Below are 21,858 nucleotides of genomic sequence, written 5' to 3' on the forward strand. Positions count from 1 at the left end.
AAAAAGCAAAAAACATCAACAACACAGGTCTTCAAACAGATATACAATGGAACCCGCTTTTAAAGACCCCCAATGTAAGACTCCCTGACCTCTTTAAGACCCTCTTTTCTTGACTTTCTGTTCATAGCCACATGAAATCTACCCCCATTTTAAGACTCCCTCCTTTTTAAGACCTGATTGTCTCAGATATTTGGAGGTCAAAAAGGAGGGATCCTCTGTATTGATGGACCTACCTGACAAGATCCTCCAGGTTAGCGACGACAGCGGCCCAGCCTTGCTGCTGGAGGTGCTGATCGAACACCAGCTTCTCTATCGACTTCAGCTCGTGCCGGTCAATCTGGCAGATATGCTGCAACCAACAACACCTCACATATATCAAACCAAGAAAACCTTGTAGAAAGTGATAATTCACAATCACACACAAAAAAATGCACACACAAAATATAAGGTAAGTTTTTCTTCTTCTTGTCGTTCGCTGTTAGATCGTCAGTCCAGACTGCAGGGCGAAACGTGCTGTCCTCTCCAAGTCGTCTCTGGGGCCGTATAGCTTCTTTTGTAGCGCCGTCTCCTCTGGCGGGTAAGTTAATGGAAAGTTTAATTATAATTTAATGTTAAATTTGTGTGTGTGGATAATGCACAAAACTAGCAATTAGTTAAAGCATCCCAGAGTACGACAACAAATTGATCACATCACTGCTCTTACTAAGCAGAATCTGTGTTTCCTGTTTTTTGTTGGAGTTGGAGATTTGACTGATATCCCAGGTCAACTTATTTGCAGACCTGCTAGTGCCTTATCCCCCTTTGTGTGTTCAGGCAAGCATAAGACCAAGTGCGCACAGAAAAGATCCTGTAATCCATGTCAGAGTTCGGTGGGTTATAGAAACACGAAAATACCTAGCATGCATCCCCCAAAAGCCGTGTATGGCTGCCTAGGGCGGGGAAAAAACCGGTCACACACATAAAATCGTGGGAGTTTCAGCCCATGAACGAAGAAGAAGAAGAACAAGAAGAAAAAGAAGAAAACCTATTATCAGCTGAGAGTGGTTACCTGAGCAAGCTGAGTGCGTGCTCTGACCGTCTCCAGAGCTGCTGGCATGTTGGCTGACGCTTCCACCTGACTGGTCAGGTCACGGTCTGAAACATGAATCAAGAATTAATAAGTAGATATAAAAATCAAAGAAACAAACAAAAATTTCAAGAAATTAAATTTAATCTTTAACCAACGGTTATTGTCTATATTTCTTAAGACAAAGCGAATGTTCATTTTGTCCACTGATGGGGAAAACTGAGTGTTGAGGTATGTTGTATAATATGTGCCCATGGTTTGTTTGCTTGTTTGTGTGTTGTTTCTTTCCACTGAATTCAAATCAGAATGTTAGTTTCCCCGAAGACAACTTGTTCATAAACATAAAATATAACACTCAACAGTTGATACTATGAGTGAAAAGTCAGGTTAATAACAGATGAGCAAGACATAGAGAGAGATAGTCAAAGAGACAGAAAGGGGGGGGGGAGAGAGAGAGAGAGAGAGAGAGAGAGAGAGAGAGAGAGAGAGAGAGAGAGAGAGAGAGAGAGAGAGAGAGAGAGAGAGAGAGAGAGAGAGAGAGTAAATTCAATCAAGTGACAGCCATCATGATTACTGCAAAAGTTCCACCTTTCACAGACTCACATTAACTTCAGTAGTTCAGTGACTGCTGCCGGTGGGTTATAGAAACACAACCTTTCACTCAATTAGTGTTTTTTTTTTAAATTTAACAACAAATACCCCATGTGTGGTCATTACCTGAGTAAGAATGGCTGCCAGAGAGGGGTCTGGTGACATTGGGTATGTTGGTTTTGCATATGAGGTACACTGGATTATCCTGCGGTAGAAGAGAAATCAGTGAGAATAGCCATACAACTCACCAGAGGGCTGACCAAGACATGCTAGAGAATCAAAGATCTATTGATTGGGATAGTATTCCCGTTTTTTTTATTAACATACTAGCAAAATATCTTGTGCTTATCTTTTGCCATCTCTGAGGTATGGCGACCACACACACACACACACTTACATCCATTTTTATATACGTAATAGATAGATATAGTAGTACATTGTTGTGAATCATTATGCCACATCAACACCACATGAAACCATAACCTAGTTGGAATTGTTTAGCAGCCTTCTTATTCACACACACACACATGCACTGACATAGTCACACACACACACACAAACTGAGAAAATGTGCAAAACACTGCGTAGAAAATTTCTTTTGAGGTATAAACAGATGGCAAAACTGAAAGCATGGGATGAATAAAAAGATGCAAAGGCAGTAAGACAGATCTGTACACAAAATGCACAGGCAGACAATGAGATTGAGAGAGAGATTGAGAGAGAGAGAGAGAGACAGACAGACAGACAGACAGACAGGAACAGACTCTCAGTCACAGGCAAAAAAGCAACAACAAATCACACTAAACCCACAACCATGACAACATACCACCAAGGTCGCCTCATAGTGAAAAAGGGGTTTGTCCGGAAAGAGGGGCACCCCTCCACTGACCAGCAACACCTGTTTCTCCACAGGTATCAGACTCAGCCGTGCTATTTCGGCATTCAGGTGAGACACACTGAAACATTCAAACACAGACATTTATTCTATCATCACACTCAATGGTATCAGATTCAGCCATGCCATCAATACATTCCAGTGGGAGACGCTGCACAAGCAACAACAATGGCATACTTCCATCAACAATGTCATCTTTCTGAAGTTAAGCTATCAACTATTAAGTATTGTATTAGATCTAAGTTATTGTCACTCTGGTGTGTCTTAAAATTAAATTATGTGATAGACTTAAGCATGACTCAGCTGTCAATGACTGAATAATTAGGCCAAAAAAAGAAGGTCTGTTTAGGTAACATAGGCCAAAAAAATAGGGTCGGTAGGTCGGGATTTTTTTGTTGTTGTTTTTTTCCAAAAAACCATATTTTTACGTTATTTTGCAAACAAAAAAAAAAGAAGATTTTTTTTCCCCCAAATGCCCCAAAAAAGTCTAGAGTCGCGCGAAAAAAATAGGGTCGGTCGGGTTACTGTAAACAGACTATTTTTTTTTGTTGGTCTTAGCAGTACTGTTAACTGTTTTCCTTGTTTATATATGGCTGTTGAATTCTTTCCTCTTTTCTCTCTCCCATTTTGTTCTTCCCTTTTGTACCTTCTTCTTTCTGCTTTTTTCCTCCTTCCATTGGCATTGCACATTCTTTTCCTCAATATCTAAATCAGTAAATGCATTCTTATACAGTTTAACCACATGTCAAAGTCTCAAACAATAACCATTAGTCCAAAACATGACATCTGTAAATTAATTTTAGATTTAGCCTTTGCTTTAGCTGCTAACCATAATCACAGTTAGAAGTAAACACAAAAAAGGAAGGGGGGGGAGGGGGAGGGGGGAAACTTCATAATGGAAATTATTTCATGCTGAAGTTACATGTATTGTTACTTACGGATGTTGTAAATCCACATCCACAAGATATGTGGTCCCTGCATCTACCAGAAATACGTGGATCATCTTGAACGATACAGAAGACGGTCTCCTCACTTTCTCTCCCAGGCTGGGTCTTGTTGGTATTTGAAGCGAATTTGTGATAACTAGCGTTACACAAGCCGCGCCTCAGACCATGCTAAGAGGTGGAGCTAGGTCCTCTCCTCCAACATCACTTCTCTATCTGCACAACAACATCAACTTTTATTAAAAAAAAAAAAATCATTATAAATATATTTGAATAGGCCGTGGCTGGAGAACTGTCCAGTCGGTACGGAGCCCCCAGGCTTGGGGACCGGCACTCTCCAAAAGCTACCTCTATAAAAAATATTAATAATAATAACAAAAACAGGGTTTAGCCTGGAAGAAAAAGACAATGGGAAATTTTTCCCCCTCAACCAAATTCTAATGGGACATTGCTTTTTTACGTGGGTCTGTGTTTCGATCGATATCGCTTGTGTTGACAGTTTCCACAGAGGTAAACGCGCAAGCACAGATCGGTCCCGTACAAATAGATAGTAGGATTGGTTGAATACTAATGAATTACATTTTAAAAGCCAATCACAGCACGTTTCACAAACTCGCAAGTTGCTCGGCTTGGCGCCCGTTTTTGCTTAGGTCTTTCCGAACACTGTACTCCCGTGAAAAGGGGTGCATGGGGTGGCGCAGTGGTACGTAATCTCAGTGCGCCCTTTGACGCACTGAAGGAAATTCCAATGGGACATTTTGTGATGGCTCAATCCATATTCCCGTTATACTATTTTTACTCTTCTCCAGTGTTTTGCGCGTTTATCTCCCTTCCTTCCTGCGGTGCGCCGGCAAAGCCGGCGTACACTCGGGTATTCGGCTCGACTTCTTCCCGGCGAAGCCGTACCCGGCGAAGCGGGTATTCATCTAGTTTCTAATATGCTGACTGTTAGCAAATGATAACAGACATGTCGAGAAAAAAGATATCAAGCATGAGCCTTTTAGGCGAATGCTGATATCGTTTGTGAGACATGTCTGTTATCATTTGCTAACAGTCAGCATATTAGAAATAACGGTTTTATTACCGTTTAATTCGACCAAAAGAAATTTCGAAGCGACCCCGCGAATTAGACAGAACAGCCGTAATGGGATCTGGAGCGCTCCTACCTGATTATGCCTGTCAGTCAAAGAATTCTCGTGACCTGGGTCAGCCAATCAGAGTAACACACCTTACGTGATGAATATTCACAGGTCAAATGCGTTTGACACACAACAAACCATGTTGAACATGCGTTTCGGTTGCTTCGCTTTTTCTTGTTGAACAGAGAGCGACAGATTTAGAACCGACTCCAGACGGATGGGAAATGACGTAAAGATACATTTGACGTAAAGCGAGTGACCCAATTTCACTTGATTTTCCGAACTTTGATAATTTAGATTTCAAGTGAGCGAGTCGGCATTGCACACTCAGAGGATGGGCGGTGCCTCGCTGTTCCGTAAAGCACCCACCGACAAAACTCGCTTTTCGGTATTTTTCAGATAAAGAGAGTATTATCTGACAGCATTTGAAGTGTCATTCTTTAGAATAAATCACACTGATATTGCTGATTTAAATTTTTACTTTGTCTTCTTAATTTTTAGCTTGATAAACAAAAAGGGTCCCTGCCTGAACGTTATAACATTTAGAGAGTCACCTAGAATCCGTCCTGATTGGTCAAAAAGCCATATGGGGCACTGAATTGGTAATAAAATTCCTACGAAACAGAATGTATAACACTAGGGCAATTAAAAAGAAACCAAAAGCTTTGGATACAAACAACAATTACATGTTATTTTGTGAATGCACAGTGACAGATCTATGCTCTGCAATTTCAGGAGCTTTGACATTCTGAACATTAGTAAACAGTACATTTATGAAAGATTTATGAATGTAATTGTTGAGGCCAAACAGGTTTTTAAGTTTTGAAGTAATGTAACCCAAATAAGCACTAGTAGTACCAGCAGTAGCATCAGCACCAGTATAGCCTAATTAGTTTGGTGTCACTGCCACCTTCATTTGACATAGTCTTATTAACTTCACTCTTAATAACTTATGGTTTTTCTCCTTTCTATGTCTGTCACTGTCATTGTCAACAATAACTTGTTGTGTACCTTATTATCTTCTTCCCTCTCCCATGTGAGCAGGGGTTCTACGTTAAGGTGTAATGTGACGTTCATTACGCTACAGGAACTTAAGCTAGGCCTATACACTAACGTACACGTTCGCCGTAGACGCCCTGTCGTCCTGAACTGGCTAAAGCCCAGTCACAATCAGATCATACAATGACGAAATTGACGTGTTCCTAATCCTACGTCCTTTGAGTTCGGTTTCTCCTGAACCCCCGGTCTGTTGAGAAAATCAGTGACCTATAACGGTCATCACTTGGCGCGAAAACAGAAACAACAGTTCTTGGAAATGCCAAGTTATAAAGTAGATCGAGATTGGAGGCAACAGCTGATACGTCATAACAAATGCTGACACCATTTCTCGCATCCATAAGCTCCTGAAAATAGCACCTGATCAAGCCATGACGACAAGAAGAATGCTTACCAATAACGCAGCGATATCTTCTCTACTACATGATGGTAGTTGTTGTTTTCCTCAATGACAAATACGAAGCGAAAATCACGATTTATGCCAATGACCCTTTCGTTTGCTTCCATTTGTCTAAAAATAAAGAGGATTTGTGTTTACAAAACATACCTTCCTTCTGCCTTGAAGATCGATGCACGGGAAGTAACTCTGTCACAACCGCGTTCCTCCGTTGAAAACCTTTCTGACTATCTTGTGATTGTGTTTGCGGAAATGTTTTCACGATTAAGTGTTTACATTGTTTCATCATTGTGAGTGAATAAAACGAAAATGTTCACAGTTTATCATATCCTGATGTGGGTTGCACAATAAGACATGTCTCTAATAATAAAATAATTAGTCAATTATTATGACCACAAGTCTATTATGACAAATTTGGTATGATCAATGTGATTTGCAACACATTCCCTTCATTTGGAGTGATTCTTTTGTGTGTGTGTGTGTGTGTGTGTGTGTGTGTGTGTGTGTGTGTGTGTGTGTGTGTGCGTGTGTGTATGTGTGTGTTTGTGTTGTAAAAATACATGTGGGGTTGAAGGGGTAAGTACTGTCAAGATGTCCAGCCTTTTTCAACAGAAACAATGGTGTGAGCATGTCTGAAATGTTGGCTGTGGCTACTGATTTTATGGAAGTAAAACATAGCGAACATTTCGAAGTTATTTAACACATACATTAGTGTACTTTACATTGCAATTATGTAGACTGCCCTTTGCAATAAAAATGGATAGTTTCTTTGAAATTTCATAAGTAATTCTGTGTTTTGGTTTTGTTTGTTGTTGTTGAGTGTGTTTTTTCTTTTCTTTTTAAGTTTACTTTGAACATGCATGTTCTGTTTGATTTTCCCCATCATTTTCCCTCTTCCCTCCCCAGGTTAGGTTATTTGATAGTGTTGTAATGACAGCAGCTTTCTTTTTCTTTTAGTTGAAGCTCTTGCTACTTGCAATGAGCAGGCCAGCTGTGGCATCTTTCCACTTTTTCGTCTTTATATTTTAGATTACTTTTCTCCTCATTTTGCAACAAAAGTTTATTTCAAAATTACTATGATTTAAATTTAGCACAATAATAATGAAGACATAATTATAGGTAAAGAAAACATTGAACTATGATGGGAGAATTGCCAGTTACTTCCCTTGTGTTGTGGCAGTGAGCTAGTTTTTCATTTGAGAGAAATATACTCATCTTGCTATCAAATCTCAGATATTTGCTTTGAAACAGTTTGTTTTGCGTTGAATGAAAATCATGTATTCTTTTATTATTTCGAGTTCTACATGTATTCAGACCTACCAACCTAAGTCAAAGTGCAGCAATTTACAATGTACTTTTGTTTTGTTTTGCATGTTCAGGTGGCAAATTGTGTTTTAGTGTAGCATTGTCTTCAATGACACATCCACATTTAGGCTATTTTGCGCAAAAATACATACATTTTTACAAGTTTATTTAGAAAAAACAAACATGAAGGCCAATATGCAGTGCCACTTTTCAATGTGGACAATGTTTCATGACACTCATTCTGACCGCTACACCGAGTGAGAATCAGAAATGAGTACCAGGACTCACAAGAAAGAGCAAACTGTTGTATGCTTGTGATTATTTGTTTGTGCGTAGCAATTCTAAGTTTGGCGTAACAGCCCAGCAACTTTGTCTTAAAATGTAGCATGCTCTGTGTACTGAGCATTCCCTTTCAAAGCAGGAACACTGCAACTAAAGCATTACACCTCCTCACAGCACACACACTGGTACACACAGACTCACACTGGTACACACACACTCACACTGGTACACACAGACTCACACTCATACAGTGATACACATAGGCCCTTTTTCTTGGGGAATAAGAACTCAAAAACAGATACTGCTGTCATGTCAACGTCAAGTTGAAATTTTTATTTAACATGTAATGACTGACCACACTCTCGCTTACACACTGATACTACAGCAGCCAAAGACTGATTGGCCAATTAAAACAACTTCCTGTTTTTAATTTTACAAAAACCACAGGTGAACAAACAAAAAAATGACTGAATGCGCCACCTTTCCCCCAGTTCAACGAAAGTAAGTCTGTCTTCCTTGCGGTCGTGTTTTACTCCAAGCAGACTATTGTTGCAGGTCAGAGAGTTTGAACCAGTAGCCACATTCACAGCGCTTAGGTTCCCCCTTGTGAAGGTACATCCAGTTTATACTGACAGCGTCTTCCTCACCTGAAAAGAGACAAAATGATGGTCGTGATATAAAATATTTAATAAACACTCTTAGCAAAAGTTTGTTACTCATGCAAACCTCTCTCTCTTCCAACATACAAATACATAATTATGACAAGAGGTTACAGGTTGGTCTCTTTTGATAATAATAATAATAAATGAGCATTTATATAGCGCAACATCATAACTCGAAAATTTTTAAGTAAATTTTCATTTGATTAATATACTTACCCGAATCACATATAAGCATGTAAGACTGCGTCAATGCTTTTATGTGATTCGGAGTAAGAATATGTAATTTAATTTACAATTATGCTCTTTGCGCTTGACACATTTAAAATTAAAACACAGTTATACAAGCATTTACATCTACATTCATAGTCAACAACGCTTAATTAAAAGCATACACCATCACACATACATTACAAAAGATTCTTCCACTAACTAAGTAATAAAAACATGAATAAAATAGGTAGTAAAAAACAAGGAAATACCAGCTGAATACCCTTAATCAAACAGAACATGTTATCAACAATGCTGAAAACAGTCCTAGATGTTTATATACATTATCACTAAAACAACAAATACACTACATGTAGCCTACTGATGGACTGAGAAAACAAAATCAGGGGTTGTATTTCTTGAAGAGGTGCTTTTAAGTGCTCGTTTGAATGCTTGGGGTGACAGAGTGGCGGATGTGAAAGGGGAGAGAATTCCATTGTGTGGGTGCGCAGAAAGTAAAAGTGCGTTGTCCGTATGTTTTGGTTTTGGTGTGTGGAATGGTAAGGATGCGACAGTCAGAAGAGGCACGGAGTTGTCTTGCTGGAGAATAGACGGTGATGAGTTCAGAGAAGTAAGCAGGAGACGAGCCAGAAAAGAAGTTAAAGCAGGGGGTGGACAGTTTGTAGTCAATGCGGGCTTGAATAGGTAACCAGTGCAGTGTGTGAAGAAGTGGTGTTGCGTGATCTCGTTTTCGTGCTTTCAGAATGAGGCGTGCTGCCGAGTTTTGGACATTTTTTTAGTTTATGCAGGAGGTACAGAGGACAGCCAGAGAGAAGAGAGTTGCAGTAGTCAAGTTTAGAAAGAACAAAGGCACAGACAAGAGTGTTAGTTGAGGAGAGTGTGTGGCGAATGGTGCTGATCTTACGAAGCTCAAAATAAGCTGCTCTACAGACTAAAGATATATGTTTGTTAAGGGTCATGTCAGATGAAAGGGTGAATCCAAGGTTTCTAGCTGATGGTGAGAAAAGAATGTCGGTATTGCCTATTTGAACAGAAACAGGTTGGGGAGAGGGAAATGTAGTGTTCTTCTTTTTGCACAGTAAGACTTCAGTCTTATCATTCAGCTTGAGTTTGTTATCGACCATCCAAGATTTAACATCAGTGATGCATGTCTGAATGGTCTGGATGGCGGAATGTGTCTCTGCAGGGGGACTGAGTTTATACAGCTGGGTGTCATCAGCAAAAGACTGATTTAAAACAGAATGGTTTTGAATCAGTGTGGAGAGGGCAGACCTGGGAACCCCTGTTTTGCACTTAGAGTATTCTCAAACAAACTTGGTGTATTTTCAGAAAAATGAGCGTACTCCACACAGCATATGAACATCCATGATTAAAACATGCCTCACGCGCGTCCGTCACACCATTAATTAAGTTTACCTATACATTTAAAACAAATGCTTTTTTTCAATGTTTACTGACAACAAGAAGAGCAAACGCTCGATCGAGTCACTTTCGCAGTTCTGAATATTATATGAGGCATCAGATGGACAGGAAGAAATTGCTATTCACAACACAATGAGTCACGTTCACATAAAATTTGAGCCCGGTCACTTTTATAGTTTCCGAGAAAAGCCCAACGTTAAGTTGTGTGTTGCCGAACAGAAAAGGCTAGTTATCTCCCTTGTTTTTCTGATAACGTTCGTAAAAGGCTACAGATGTAAATACTTTGATGTAAAGAATAATCCTACAAAGTTTCAATCACATCCGATGAACTTTGTCAAAGATATAAAATGTCTAATTTTTCCTTTGACGCTGACCTGTGACCTTGAAAAAGGTCAAAGGTCAACAAAACCATCGTTAAAGTGTAGAGGTCATTGGAGGTCACGACTAAACAAAATATGAGCCCGATCGCTTTGATAGTTTCCGAGAAAAGTTTGTCAAAGATATAAAATGTCTAATTTTTCCTTTGACGCTGACCTGTGACCTTGAAAAAGGTCAAAGGTCAACGAAACCATCGTTAAAGTGTAGAGGTCATTGGAGGTCACGACTAAACAAAATATGAGCCCGATCGCTTTGATAGTTTCCGAGAAAAGTCCAACGTTAAGGTGGTGTCTACGGCCGGCTGGCCGGCCGGACGGACAGACTAACACTGACCGATTACATAGTCACTTTTTCTCAAGTGACTCAAAAACTGTAATCATGTGTCAAAATACTGGATCGGCTTCGAGATGGGCTTGTGAAGAAAAGTAGTCTCGGAATGTTTCTGGTCGTATTTTTTTTCCACTGACCGTCAGGGTTCCTGCAGGGCAGAGCTGATACAATTCAAGGAGTTTTCAAGGACATTTCCAGGACCAAATAAATGCTTTTCAAGGACATGATTTTCCCCAATTTAATGCAAAGCACCAAGCTTACCTTCAGGAAGGGAAGCAACTACAGGTGACTAGTAATATTTAGTTCGTCTGCTTTTGTTTTCACTCGATCTTTTATTCTCCCAAAATGTGTGTACTGTATTTGACGAAAAAAAAGGGGGTTGCATTTTTTTTTTTAAATAAGACAAGCTGCTGACGAAATGTATAGGCAACAATTTGGAAAAATCAAGTACTTTTCAATGACTATTTAACAAAACTCTATTTTCAAGCACTTTTCAAGGCCTGGAAAAGGTTTTCCAATTTTCAAGGAGTTTTCCAGGGTTCAAGGACTCTGTACGAACCCTGGACCGTACTGATCGTATTCTCGACAATCATGCGTACAAAATACGGCGAAATCGTATGGGTTCCCAGGTCTGAGAGGGGCTTAGTGTACATGATGAAAAGGATGGGACCGAGTACTGAACCTTGTGGAACACCGAAAGAAAGTGGGGCTGGAGCAGACATTTGATCTCTCTTGCAAAATGTTTTCACTGTTGTCCACAAAGCCTAGACTGACTGAAGAGATTTATCTCTGTAGTTTGTACTGAAACTGTCAGTGTAAATTCCACAGTACAAAACTACACGTCATAAAAACTAGGCAGATGTGTTTGAGTGTAGATCTTTGTGATGAGGCTGTTTGTTGATTGTTGTAAAACCAGTTGCATGACTGGAAAGGCTATCATTCAATTCCCCTACCTAGGGGTTGGTATTACACAAAGTAGTGTCTATACAGTGGAACTCACTGCTGTTTGTCTCCAAATTCAGAAATTGTTTTGAAAGTGCACAGCAGTCGTACCATTTGACCAAATAATCTTGCCGCATTGCGGACTTGTCATCCATAAGCTGAAGGTAATGTACACCAAAAATGAAATTATTTAGTCAACAGATTTAAAAGTTATTAGCATATATATTTATGGGTTGTATTTTTGTTGTGTCACCCTGCACGACATGGGTCATGCATGACCAATTCTCTGCAAAGAGGTGCTAAAAAGTGTTTTCTCATTTGGATGACATGGGTTGTGTTTGTTTGTTTGTTTGATTAACGCCCAGCCGACCACGAAGGGCCATATCAGGGCGGTGCTGCTTTGACATATAACGTGCGCCACACACAAGACAGAAGTCGCAGCACAGGCTTCATGTCTCACCCAGTCACATTATTCTGACACCGGACCAACCAGTCCTAGCACAAACCCCGACATGGGTTGTGTGCAACCCATAATTTTTATATTGAATCCTTCTTTAGAAAGTATGGGACGTAACACAATCCGCATCATTTGGACCGAGTAATCCAAAGCGTGAACCGTTGAAGGTTTAAAAAGCAAACTTGAACGTATACCAAATCACATTACGTTTACCGTCGACAAGAGCGTTGCTCTAAACGTACAAGACAAGTGCAATGACTCCCAATGCGGAAACACCCATAAATGATTATGGATGGAAGCGGTTGAATCTTCTCCTTCTGTGTTCATTGGCTGATATTCCCACGTACACTGGTGTTCTTTGCACAAGTGGATTTTTACGAGTTTGACCGTTTTCACCCCGCCATTTTAGGCTGATTTTTGAGGATGCATGCTTGGTATTTTCGTGTTTTTATAACCCACCAAACTCTGACATGGATTACATTTCTGTGTGTACTTGGTCTTGTGCTTGCATACATGTACACACGAACGAGGATAAAGTCTGCACATTAGTTGGCGTGGGAAATAAGAAAAATCTCCACCCTTAATCAACCAGGCGCAGCAGGAATATAAACACTCAACCCTTCACATATGAGGCCGGCATTTTATCCACTAGGCCACAGCCCCTATCAAGCGGTAGAAAAAGACCCATAAGCATACTTAATATGTTGTACTTACAGATGCAGCCAACCAATCGCTTTTCATACAGGGATGGAATCAATGTTGGCTCGTCAACTGTTCCCTTTGCCCTCTTCTTTACATTCATCTCAAAAGGATCCTGCAATGAAAGAAGGAAAAAAATAGAAAATGAACAGGGGAAAAAATAAAGTTACAAATACTGATCAATAACCAACACACATGCAAGACTGCTCTTGTAAAAATGACTGAAAAACACACCAATTACAATACATGGAGACTGATGCGAAAAAACAGAGCTTTACACTCTCTCAAAATAGAACCAAACAGAGGCATGACAAAAAAAGTCTCACTCTGAAGGACAAGGTTTCAAACCAATACATATTTATGCCTCTGTACATATACCATTGTGACATTTTTAATTATATTCTATGCTGTTTCATCAAAATGAACTACACTACTTCTATCAATATATTTCTTCACTCATGAAACGTTCACTTTGATTGATTCAGGAATAACTCTACTGCAAGTTTTAACCTCTAAGGTGTGTGTATTCTCATCATCTTAGTTACTGTAAAAGTCGACCTATAAAACGCACCTGGGTATAAGCCGCACCCCCCGATTTTTAAAAAAAACACAGAAAAATCCATACACAAGCCGCTCCGGCATACAAGCCGCGCCTAGAAGCAAAGTTCAAGTCAAGAAACATCGAAAGTCAACGAAAAAAAAACCACACACACAAAAACGAACCGGCTAACTTGTCAGTTTTGCACTTTACTTTCAGCATCAGATGTTGAGTGATTCACAGAACTCTGGACTATCAAACTGTCCTCTCGTCCTGCACACAGCACCTGTAGTTAGTTCTGTAAATCACTCAACATCTGATGCTGAAAATCCGCTGAAGTCGGACTCCTCAGTGTCGGAGATGAACAAGTTCAGAATGGCTTCTGGCACAGAGTCACCGGAAGTGTCACTCTCGGCCTCACTGTCAGTGGCTGTCGTGTTGACTGTCGCGTCGTCTGCTCCAGTGATGATCTCAGCCTTTCTGAAGCCGTTGATGATCGTTGACTTTTTGACAGCATCCCAAGCTTTCAGGACCCACTGGCACACATCTGCAAAGGTTGCTCTACGCATGCGGCCAGTCTTTGTGAATGATTTCTCGCCATCCACCATCCACCTCTCCCACTCATCCCTCATCACCACTTTGAAGGGCCGGTTCACACTGATATCGAGGGGTTGCAGGTACTTTGTTGTGCCACCCGGGATGATAGCGATGATAGAGTTGGTGGCAGTGACTGACTTTTTGACCTTCTCAGTGATGTGTGCACGCATGCTGTCCATGACTAACAGAGCTTTAGTGCGACGGAAGAAACCCCCTGGCCTTTTCCCATAGCATTCTGTCAGCCAGGTGTCCATCTTCTCATCCATCCACCCCTTCTTGTTAACCTGCACGACGATCCCCCTCGGAAACTTTTCTTTCGGCATTGTGATTCGCTTGAAAATCACCATCGGCGGAAGCTTTTCACCCGAAGCCGTGCACGACAAAACACAGGTGAAGTGTGTTTTTTCATGTCCCGTTGTTTTCAGTGCCACAGAAGACTCGCCCTTTTTGTTTACTGTGCGTGTCAATGGAAGGTCAAAGGTCAACGGAACCTCATCCATATTTATGATGTTCTGTGGGCCAATCAGATTCTCAGCTACCTGCTCTTGTGCGTAGTTTCGAAATGACATCATTTTCTCCTGGAAGTCTGGCGGCAGCTGTTGGCACAAAGTTGTACGTGCACGCAGTGACAGACCTTTGCGCCTCAAAAATCGGCAACACCAAGATTGACCGCCTTTGAAGTCGTCTATCTTCAGACGTGTTGCAATGGTGCGTGCTTTCAGACGAAGCTGAACAGTTGAAACACCGCGACCATCCGCACGTTGTGTGTTGACCCAGTCCTCCATTTCGTTTTCTAATTGTGGCCAGCGTGCCTTGCAACCACGGAATGCTTTTGTGGATTTCTTGCATTTCACAAGTTCGCCTCGTTGCTTTCGCCAACGCCTAATCATGCTTTCATTGACGCCGATTTGTTGAGCAGCAGCGCGATTGCCTTTTTCAACAGCCAAGTCTATGGCTGCAAGTTTGTAGGCTGCATCATAGGCCTGCCTCCGTGTTTTCGGCATCGTGGTCAGTTGTACGTTGCTTTGTTTTAGGAGATGTGCGTGTTGCTGTTCTCTGTAGTAGCAATGCGAAGTGATCGATCAAAACCGGTGTATGCCAACCCATTACTGTGTGAGTTATTGTCATGCTTCAAACTTCCGAAAAGAAGGTGAGTGAGTGAATTGAGGTAAACACAGCTGATTCAAGGCCATTACACAGCGGCGATCCAACTTCCGGAAACTAGGTCACTGAGCGAAGTCGGATACACGCCACTGATTCAGAAAAAGTCATTCATAAGCCGCACCGCCTTATAAGCCGCAGGGGTCCATTTAGGAAAAAAAAGTCGCGGCTTATAGGTCGACTTTTACGGTACTGTAATCACATTAATGCATGTGCTTAAAACCAGTCTACTCTGCAATACCTGTACAGCTAGTTCGTTCATGTTTACTGAAGCTCTAAAAAGAGAAAACACTAATAGTAATATTATATCATTATTGTAACTTTTATTTTTAGTCAGTATGGTTCTTCGGTCATTTACGCAAACTTTTATGATAGGACTCATTGTTCTGACCTCAGGCCGGTCGAATATCCGATAGTTTTGACACTACATGGGATGTCACTTTGCGGCAGGTCATTTTGACCAATTAATATTTAGAACCCAGATCTGTGTCTGGAAACAAAACAGTTCATTGGTGGTTATTAATTCTTTTTTTAAGAAGTACCACAAACCACATTTCTATAGAAACTATGCAAAACATTTATAGAAGTAGAACACAATTACAGCACAAATACTCACCTCATTGCCTGCTAGTTTAGCAAGCAATTCATAACGTTCAATGCCGACAGCATGGCCTAAAGTATCCGGCATAGACACCTTGTCTGAGGCTGAAACAAACATTGTGATTATTAAATAATGTTATGAAACCGTCAATGATTTATATAAAATTACAATAGAATTAAAATCAGACTTCCGAATTGGAAAAAATTGCACAATATCTAAGAACCGTTTCGGCTTGATAAGGCCAAAAAAAAAGAGGTCTGTTTACGGTAACCCGTCCGACCCTAGTTTTTTCGCGCGACCCTGGGGCATTTGGGGGGAAAAAAATCTAGTTTTTTTGGCAAAATAACGTAAAAATATGGTTTTTTGGAGAAAAAAAAAATCCCGACCTACCGACCCTATTTTTTTGGCCTATGTTACCGTAAACAGACCTTTTTTTTTTTGGCCTAATGATATTCTCACCACTGCCCTACTTTTTCCTAAAATTATAGTTTTTAACCCATCCCACTCCCAGTCCATACATCTTCACACAAACAGTATTTGCATACAGACATATTCAGAGAATGTATTCAAGTTCAACACTGCTCTATTCATCAACATTGTTGTTCAAGAGCAATGCACAGTCAAATTTGATAGTGATAGGATGTGTCTGTTTTTACTTATAATATGACCAATGACAGTGACACTTAATGTCTTTGAAAAACTGCGCTTCAGCAGGACACCTGGTCGATGTGATGCTTGTTCAACTGACAACAGAGAATGCTACACACACATAAAGTGAGATCTGTCGTTTAGGTACTCCAGCAGCGATTATTGAGTGTCAAGTGGAGGTCTGGAATTGGAAAGGAGAGGCACATGCCTCAAACTCAAAGATTGAGACAAAAGCGACAGTCGCCAGGTGTGCTAACACAAATGCCCAGAAAATGTTTTAGCACAGCATTTTTGTCGCTGTTTTGCCCTCTATGCACATGTACGCATGAATTGTGACGTCAAAAAACAGACTTCAATACACACAAATTTACCCTTCTACCCTTACATGCATACAAAGAGTCGTACACACATACGATTATGATGGCAAAATGTATGGGAGTAGACATGTGCATCCAGTGGTGGACGTTGGAGAGAAGTGGCTTGAATTAGCATTAAAGTGGTTGGACCACTGACTGTATCACTATCAGTACTTAACCCCAGTACGTTTTGTAATACTAGTAGTGCTACTGCTATTTGTAGTACTAGTAGTACGCACTAGTATTTGAAGCAGTTCTGCCATTTTAGAGATTGCTCAGTCCTCATTTGTCCATCGGTTGTTTTCTAACAACATTTTCAAATGACCTCATATTCACTAATGTCAATGTTACTAACCTATGACAATGCCACATCTGATAGAAGTGATATATGTCTGATGTGGTCAAGCCGAAATCATGTTGTTAACCTTCATGTGCCCTTTGAATTCAAAGTAAATGTGTCCTTTACTGATTGATAACAAATACGTTACACTATGCGAACTAGTAACTATTGACATAATTGTGTCTATTTAGCACTGATGTGTTTTTACCGTCAAAGTGAAACGGTTTCAAATTTGTCAAGGCCTTTTTACTCTCCTTGGCCGTTGCTTAGGCCTAGCAGCCATTCATCGAACGTACCAAGTCACGCACAACGATTGACACAAGACCTCAATGAAGAAAATTTCGATAGAGGTTACAAGTCGACGTACCAACTTTTCCTGCCTGGTGGTCAATTGGTGGGCCACCGCCAGAGGAAGCTCTGGCTGCGTTAAAGGCTACAGTTCGCCTCAGCACACCGGCACTTGTCCTCAGCAAAGTCGTCGCCATCTTGAAGCAAAACTCACTTCTCGTATTCTCTCGAGTTAGCGTGAATTATACACCATTTATATTATTTGCTAATGTTTGTTTTCCGAACATCAGTAATGGTTTCTAGTTGTTTGGTATCAATTTCATTAAAAATTAATCACTAGAATAAGTCTACAGGCATAATTACCGCATGCACCAAAGTTATTCCTGGTACACTCGTACCTTTCTACGGATGTGAGCTTGTGACCGACGACAGTTACGGTGCACATGCACTTGTGTACATCCGTTTGAACTTGTGAACTCGTGGTACCTCTGTACTATCGGGGATCCACTAAGGTTTCCGAGACTGTGTTTTGTCTCTATTGGAATGGTCTGATGGAAGAGCCGATTCTTAAATTTGCATAGGTAAAACGATTGTTTTTTGGTATAAGTTTCTGGAGTAAAATTGTGATTAATGTTTTTGTGAACAAGAAACAATTGACAGGTGATTTTATTCCATCTCTCTTTTTCTCTCCGCCGCGATGTAATTTTGAATAGTTGAAGGTGATGTTAAACACCGAGTAGAGAGAATAAAGGTGCTCGACACCCCTCCATTCGAAGTGTGTTAACCTTGTGACGAGGGCCCAGCGGATCTGCGCATAGCCAAGGTTTGTGTTTCTGTTGTGTATACTAAAGGCACGGATGTACTGACACACGGCGAGGTTCAGTTCAAAGTGCTGTGATTCCAGGGACAGTAAGGTGCCTCTGATGTATGCAACCCAAGTGGGCCAACGAGACACAGAAAAACAACCCACATATAACAGATAACTGATTGAAGATTCTGCCCCCCCCCCCCCCCCTGTCAAGATGAACTGAAGATTCTGCCCCCCCTCCCCCCCTGTCAAGATGAACTGAAGATTCTGCCCCCCCCCCCCCTGCCCCCCTGTCAAGATGAACTGATTTAAGATTCTGCCCCCCCCCCCCCCGTCAAGATGAACTGATTTAAGATTCTGCCCCCCCCCCCCCCCCCCCCCCCTGTCAAGATGAACTGATTTAAGATTCTCCCCCCCCCCCCCCCCCCCCGGTCAAGATGAACTGTTTGAAGATTCTGCCCCCCCCCCCCCCCTGTCAAGATGAACTGATTGAAGATTCTGCCCCCTCCCCCCCCCCCCCCTGTCAAGATGAACTGATTTAAGATTCTGCCCCCTCCCCCCCCCCCTGTCAAGATGAACTGATTTAAGATTCTGCCCCCCCCCCATCCCCCCCTGTCAAGATGAACTGATTTAAGATTCTGCCCCCTCCCCCCCCCCCCTGTCAAGATGAACTGATTTAAAATTCTGCTCCCCCTCCCCCCTGTCAAGATGAACTGATTTAAGATTCTGCCCCCCCTCCCCCCCCTGTCAAGATGAACTGATTTAAGATTCTGCCCCCTCCCCCCCCCCCCTGTCAAGATGAACTGATTGAAGATTCTGCCCCCCCCCCTCCCCCGTCAAGATGAACTGATTTAAGATTCCGCCCCTCCCCCCCCCCCTGTCAAGATGAACTGATTGAAGATTCTGCCCCCCCCTCCCCCCTGTCAAGATGAACTGATTTGAGATTCTCCCCCCCCCCCCCTGTCAAGATGAACTGATTTAAGATTCTGCCCCCCCCCCCCCCCTGTCAAGATGAACTGATTTAAGATTCTGCCCCCCCTCCCCCCCCTGTCAAGATGAACTGATTGAAGATTCGGCCCCCCCCCCCCCCCTGTCAAGATGAACTGATTGAAGATTCTGCCCCCCCCCCTGTCAAGATGAACTGATTGAAGATTGTGTCCCCCCCCCCCCTGTCAAGATGAACTGATTGAAGATTCTGCCCCCCCCCCTGTCTAGATGAACTGATTGAAGATTCTGCCCCCCCCCCCCCCCTGTCAAGATGAACTGATTGAAGATTCTGCCCCCCCCCCCCCCTGTCAAGATGAACTGATTGAAGATTGTGTCCCCCCCTCCCTGTCAAGATGAACTGATTGAAGATTCTGCCCCCCCCCCCCCCCTGTCTAGATGAACTGATTGAAGATTCTGCCCCCCCCCCCCCCCTGTCAAGATGAACTGATTGAAGATTCTGCCCCCCCCCCTGTCAAGATGAACTGATTTAAGATTCTGCCCCCCCCCCCCTGTCAAGATGAACTGATTTACGATTTCCCCCCCCCCCCCCTGTCAAGATGAACTGATTGAAGATTCTGCCCCCCCCCCTGTCAAGATGAACTGATTGAAGATTCTGCCCCCCCCCCCCTGTCAAGATGAACTGATTGAAGATTCTGCCCCCCCCGGGAAAGATGAACTGATTGAAGATTCTGCCTCCCCCCCCCCCCCCCCTGTCAAGATGAACTGATTTAAGATTCTGAGTGGACACAGTGAGGCAGGGTCTGTGGTGTTCATGCTGGAAGAAAAAACACGGGCACATATATAGTACTTAAAAAGTTATTTTAATGTTAGGTAACTCAAATTCCTGTCTTTTTTCCAGACGTGACAACGCTGGAGCACTGTGGGTACGTAGTGAACAGCCAGGAGATGGTCAACGCCGCACTCCTAGAGTACTGCCTCAGTTTCTACCCCAACCTCAAGGACAAGATCGGCCAGATCCTCCTGCGGCTGCCCGAGATTGGCATCATCAGTATTGGTATGGAAGAGTCCCTCTACTACAAGCACCTCAACAACCAGGTTCCTGACCAGACCAGCTGTTAGATTGGCATCATCAGTATTGGTATGGAAGAGTCCCTCTACTACAAGCACCTCAACAACCAGGATCCTGACCAGACCAGCTGTTAGATTGGCATCATCAGTATTGGCATGGAAGAGTCCCTCTACTACAAGCACCACAACAACCAGGTTCCTGACCAGACCAGCTGTTAGATTGGCATCATCAGTATTGGCATGGAAGAGTCCCTCTACTACAAGCACCACAACAACCAGATTCCTGACCAGACCAGCTGTTAGATTGGCATCTCAGTATTGGTATGGAAGAGTCCCTCTACTACAAGCACCTCAACAACCAGGTTCCTGACCAGACCAGCTGTTAGATTGGCATCATCAGTATTGGTATGGAAGAGTCCCTCTACTACAAGCACCTCAACAACCAGGATCCTGACCAGACCAGCTGTTAGATTGGCATCATCAGTATTGGCATGAAAGAGTCCCTCTACTACAAGCACCACAACAACCAGGTTCCTGACCAGACCAGCTGTTAGATTGGCATCATCAGTATTGGCATGGAAGAGTCCCTCTACTGCAAGCACCACAACAACCAGATTCCTGACCAGACCAGCTGTTAGATTGGCATCATCAGTATTGGTATGGAAGAGTCCCTCTACTACAAGCACCTCAACAACCAGGTTCCTGACCAGACCAGCTGTTAGATTGGCATCATCAGTATTGGCATGGAAGAGTCCCTCTACTACAAGCACCTCAACAACCAGGATCCTGAACAGACCCTGTTGACTGAGGTGCTTCACTCGCGGCGAAAGTAAACAACGTTGAGGATTTTGGCTTTGGAGGCTGAAGTAGTATTTTAATGAGAAAGTGTGAGAGTGAATGTTGAGTCTAACAGGCTGAATGGTCCAGTGAATGTGTGTGATTCATATGATGTTGTATATATTTACAGGGTGGTACCAAAAAAACGCCCTATTTTTGTTGGATCTCATTTTTTTTTCTTCACCAAACAATAGCAGAATGATGGGAGATTTTTTTGTTTGTTTGTTTGCTTAACGCCCAGCCGACCACGAAAGGCCATATCAGGGCGGTGCTGCTTTGACATATAACGTGCGCCACACACAAGACAGAAGTCGCAGCACAGGCTTCATGTCTCACCCAGTCACATTATTCTGACACAGGACCAACCAGTCCTAGCACTAACCCCATAATGCCAGACGCCAGGCGGAGCAGCCACTAAATTGCCAATTTTATAGTCTTAGGTATGACCCGGCCGGGGTTCGAACCCACGACCTCCCGATCACGGGGCGGACGCCTTACCACTAGGCCACCGTGCCGGTATGATGGGAGATTATGTCTTGCAAATTTGGTAGAAATTAGTTTGTCCATAGTAGTTGATAATCTGCTCTATCCAGGGTCCTGTTTGTAGCAGAACTGTTCCAACACGAACGTTGAAACTGTCCATGACTCGTCCAATCATGTCAGCTGTCAGCTGGTATGCACCTGATTTCCCTTCTGATGTCGTCCTACAGATCTGCCGGGGTCTGGGGATTGTTGCTGTTTATTCTGTTCTGGGTACCCCCACAGAAAGTAATCGGGTGGGTTGAGATCAGGGGAATGAGGTGGCCAAGGGAAGTCAGTGCGTTGTGAAATGAGCATATCACCAGGAAAGAGGAGGCTGGATAGAGAATAAGTGG

The 21,858-nt window shown here is 42.4% G+C and overlaps 2 protein-coding genes across 3 annotated transcripts in view; both read right to left on the minus strand.

The window, feature by feature from the left end:
- LOC138966045 (RB1-inducible coiled-coil protein 1-like) overlaps positions 1–6,214 on the minus strand; it is a 56,633-nt gene extending 50,419 nt beyond the window's left edge. For both annotated transcript variants that reach the window (XM_070338134.1, XM_070338133.1), the window contains exons 1-6: positions 6,086–6,214; positions 3,491–3,712; positions 2,484–2,613; positions 1,784–1,862; positions 1,049–1,134; positions 234–349 (exon numbers count right to left, since the gene is read on the minus strand). In XM_070338134.1, the coding sequence (XP_070194235.1) occupies positions 234–349; positions 1,049–1,134; positions 1,784–1,862; positions 2,484–2,613; positions 3,491–3,555 (476 nt within the window). In that variant the 5' untranslated portion in view covers positions 3,556–3,712; positions 6,086–6,214. The remainder of the gene's footprint in view (positions 1–233; positions 350–1,048; positions 1,135–1,783; positions 1,863–2,483; positions 2,614–3,490; positions 3,713–6,085) is intronic.
- A 1,763-nt stretch (positions 6,215–7,977) lies between these two features.
- On the minus strand, positions 7,978–17,561 carry LOC138966046 (cytochrome c oxidase subunit 5B, mitochondrial-like). Its single transcript, XM_070338135.1, has 4 exons — positions 17,402–17,561; positions 15,706–15,794; positions 12,809–12,908; positions 7,978–8,322 (listed from the first exon to the last, which is right to left on the minus strand). Exons 1-4 carry the CDS (start codon positions 17,517–17,519, stop codon positions 8,219–8,221), a joined length of 411 nt encoding a protein of 136 aa, XP_070194236.1. The 5' UTR covers positions 17,520–17,561; the 3' UTR covers positions 7,978–8,218.
- Positions 17,562–21,858: the final 4,297 nt, after the last annotated feature.

This window comes from Littorina saxatilis, linkage group LG5 (genome assembly GCF_037325665.1).
Source record: "Littorina saxatilis isolate snail1 linkage group LG5, US_GU_Lsax_2.0, whole genome shotgun sequence".
NCBI classification, from domain to species: domain Eukaryota; kingdom Metazoa; phylum Mollusca; class Gastropoda; order Littorinimorpha; family Littorinidae; genus Littorina; species Littorina saxatilis.

Coding starts and splice junctions, on each gene's coding strand:
- LOC138966046 (XM_070338135.1), bottom strand. CDS start 17,519: ATGGCGACGACTTTGCTGAGGACAAGTGCCGGTGTGCTGAGGCGAACT. Junction 15,795..17,401: donor CCACCAGGCAGGAAAAGTTG/GTACGTCGACTT, acceptor TGTTTGTTTCAG/CCTCAGACAAGGTGTCTATG. Junction 8,323..12,808: donor GCGATTGGTTGGCTGCATCT/GTAAGTACAACA, acceptor GTCTCTTTTCAG/GTGAGGAAGACGCTGTCAGT.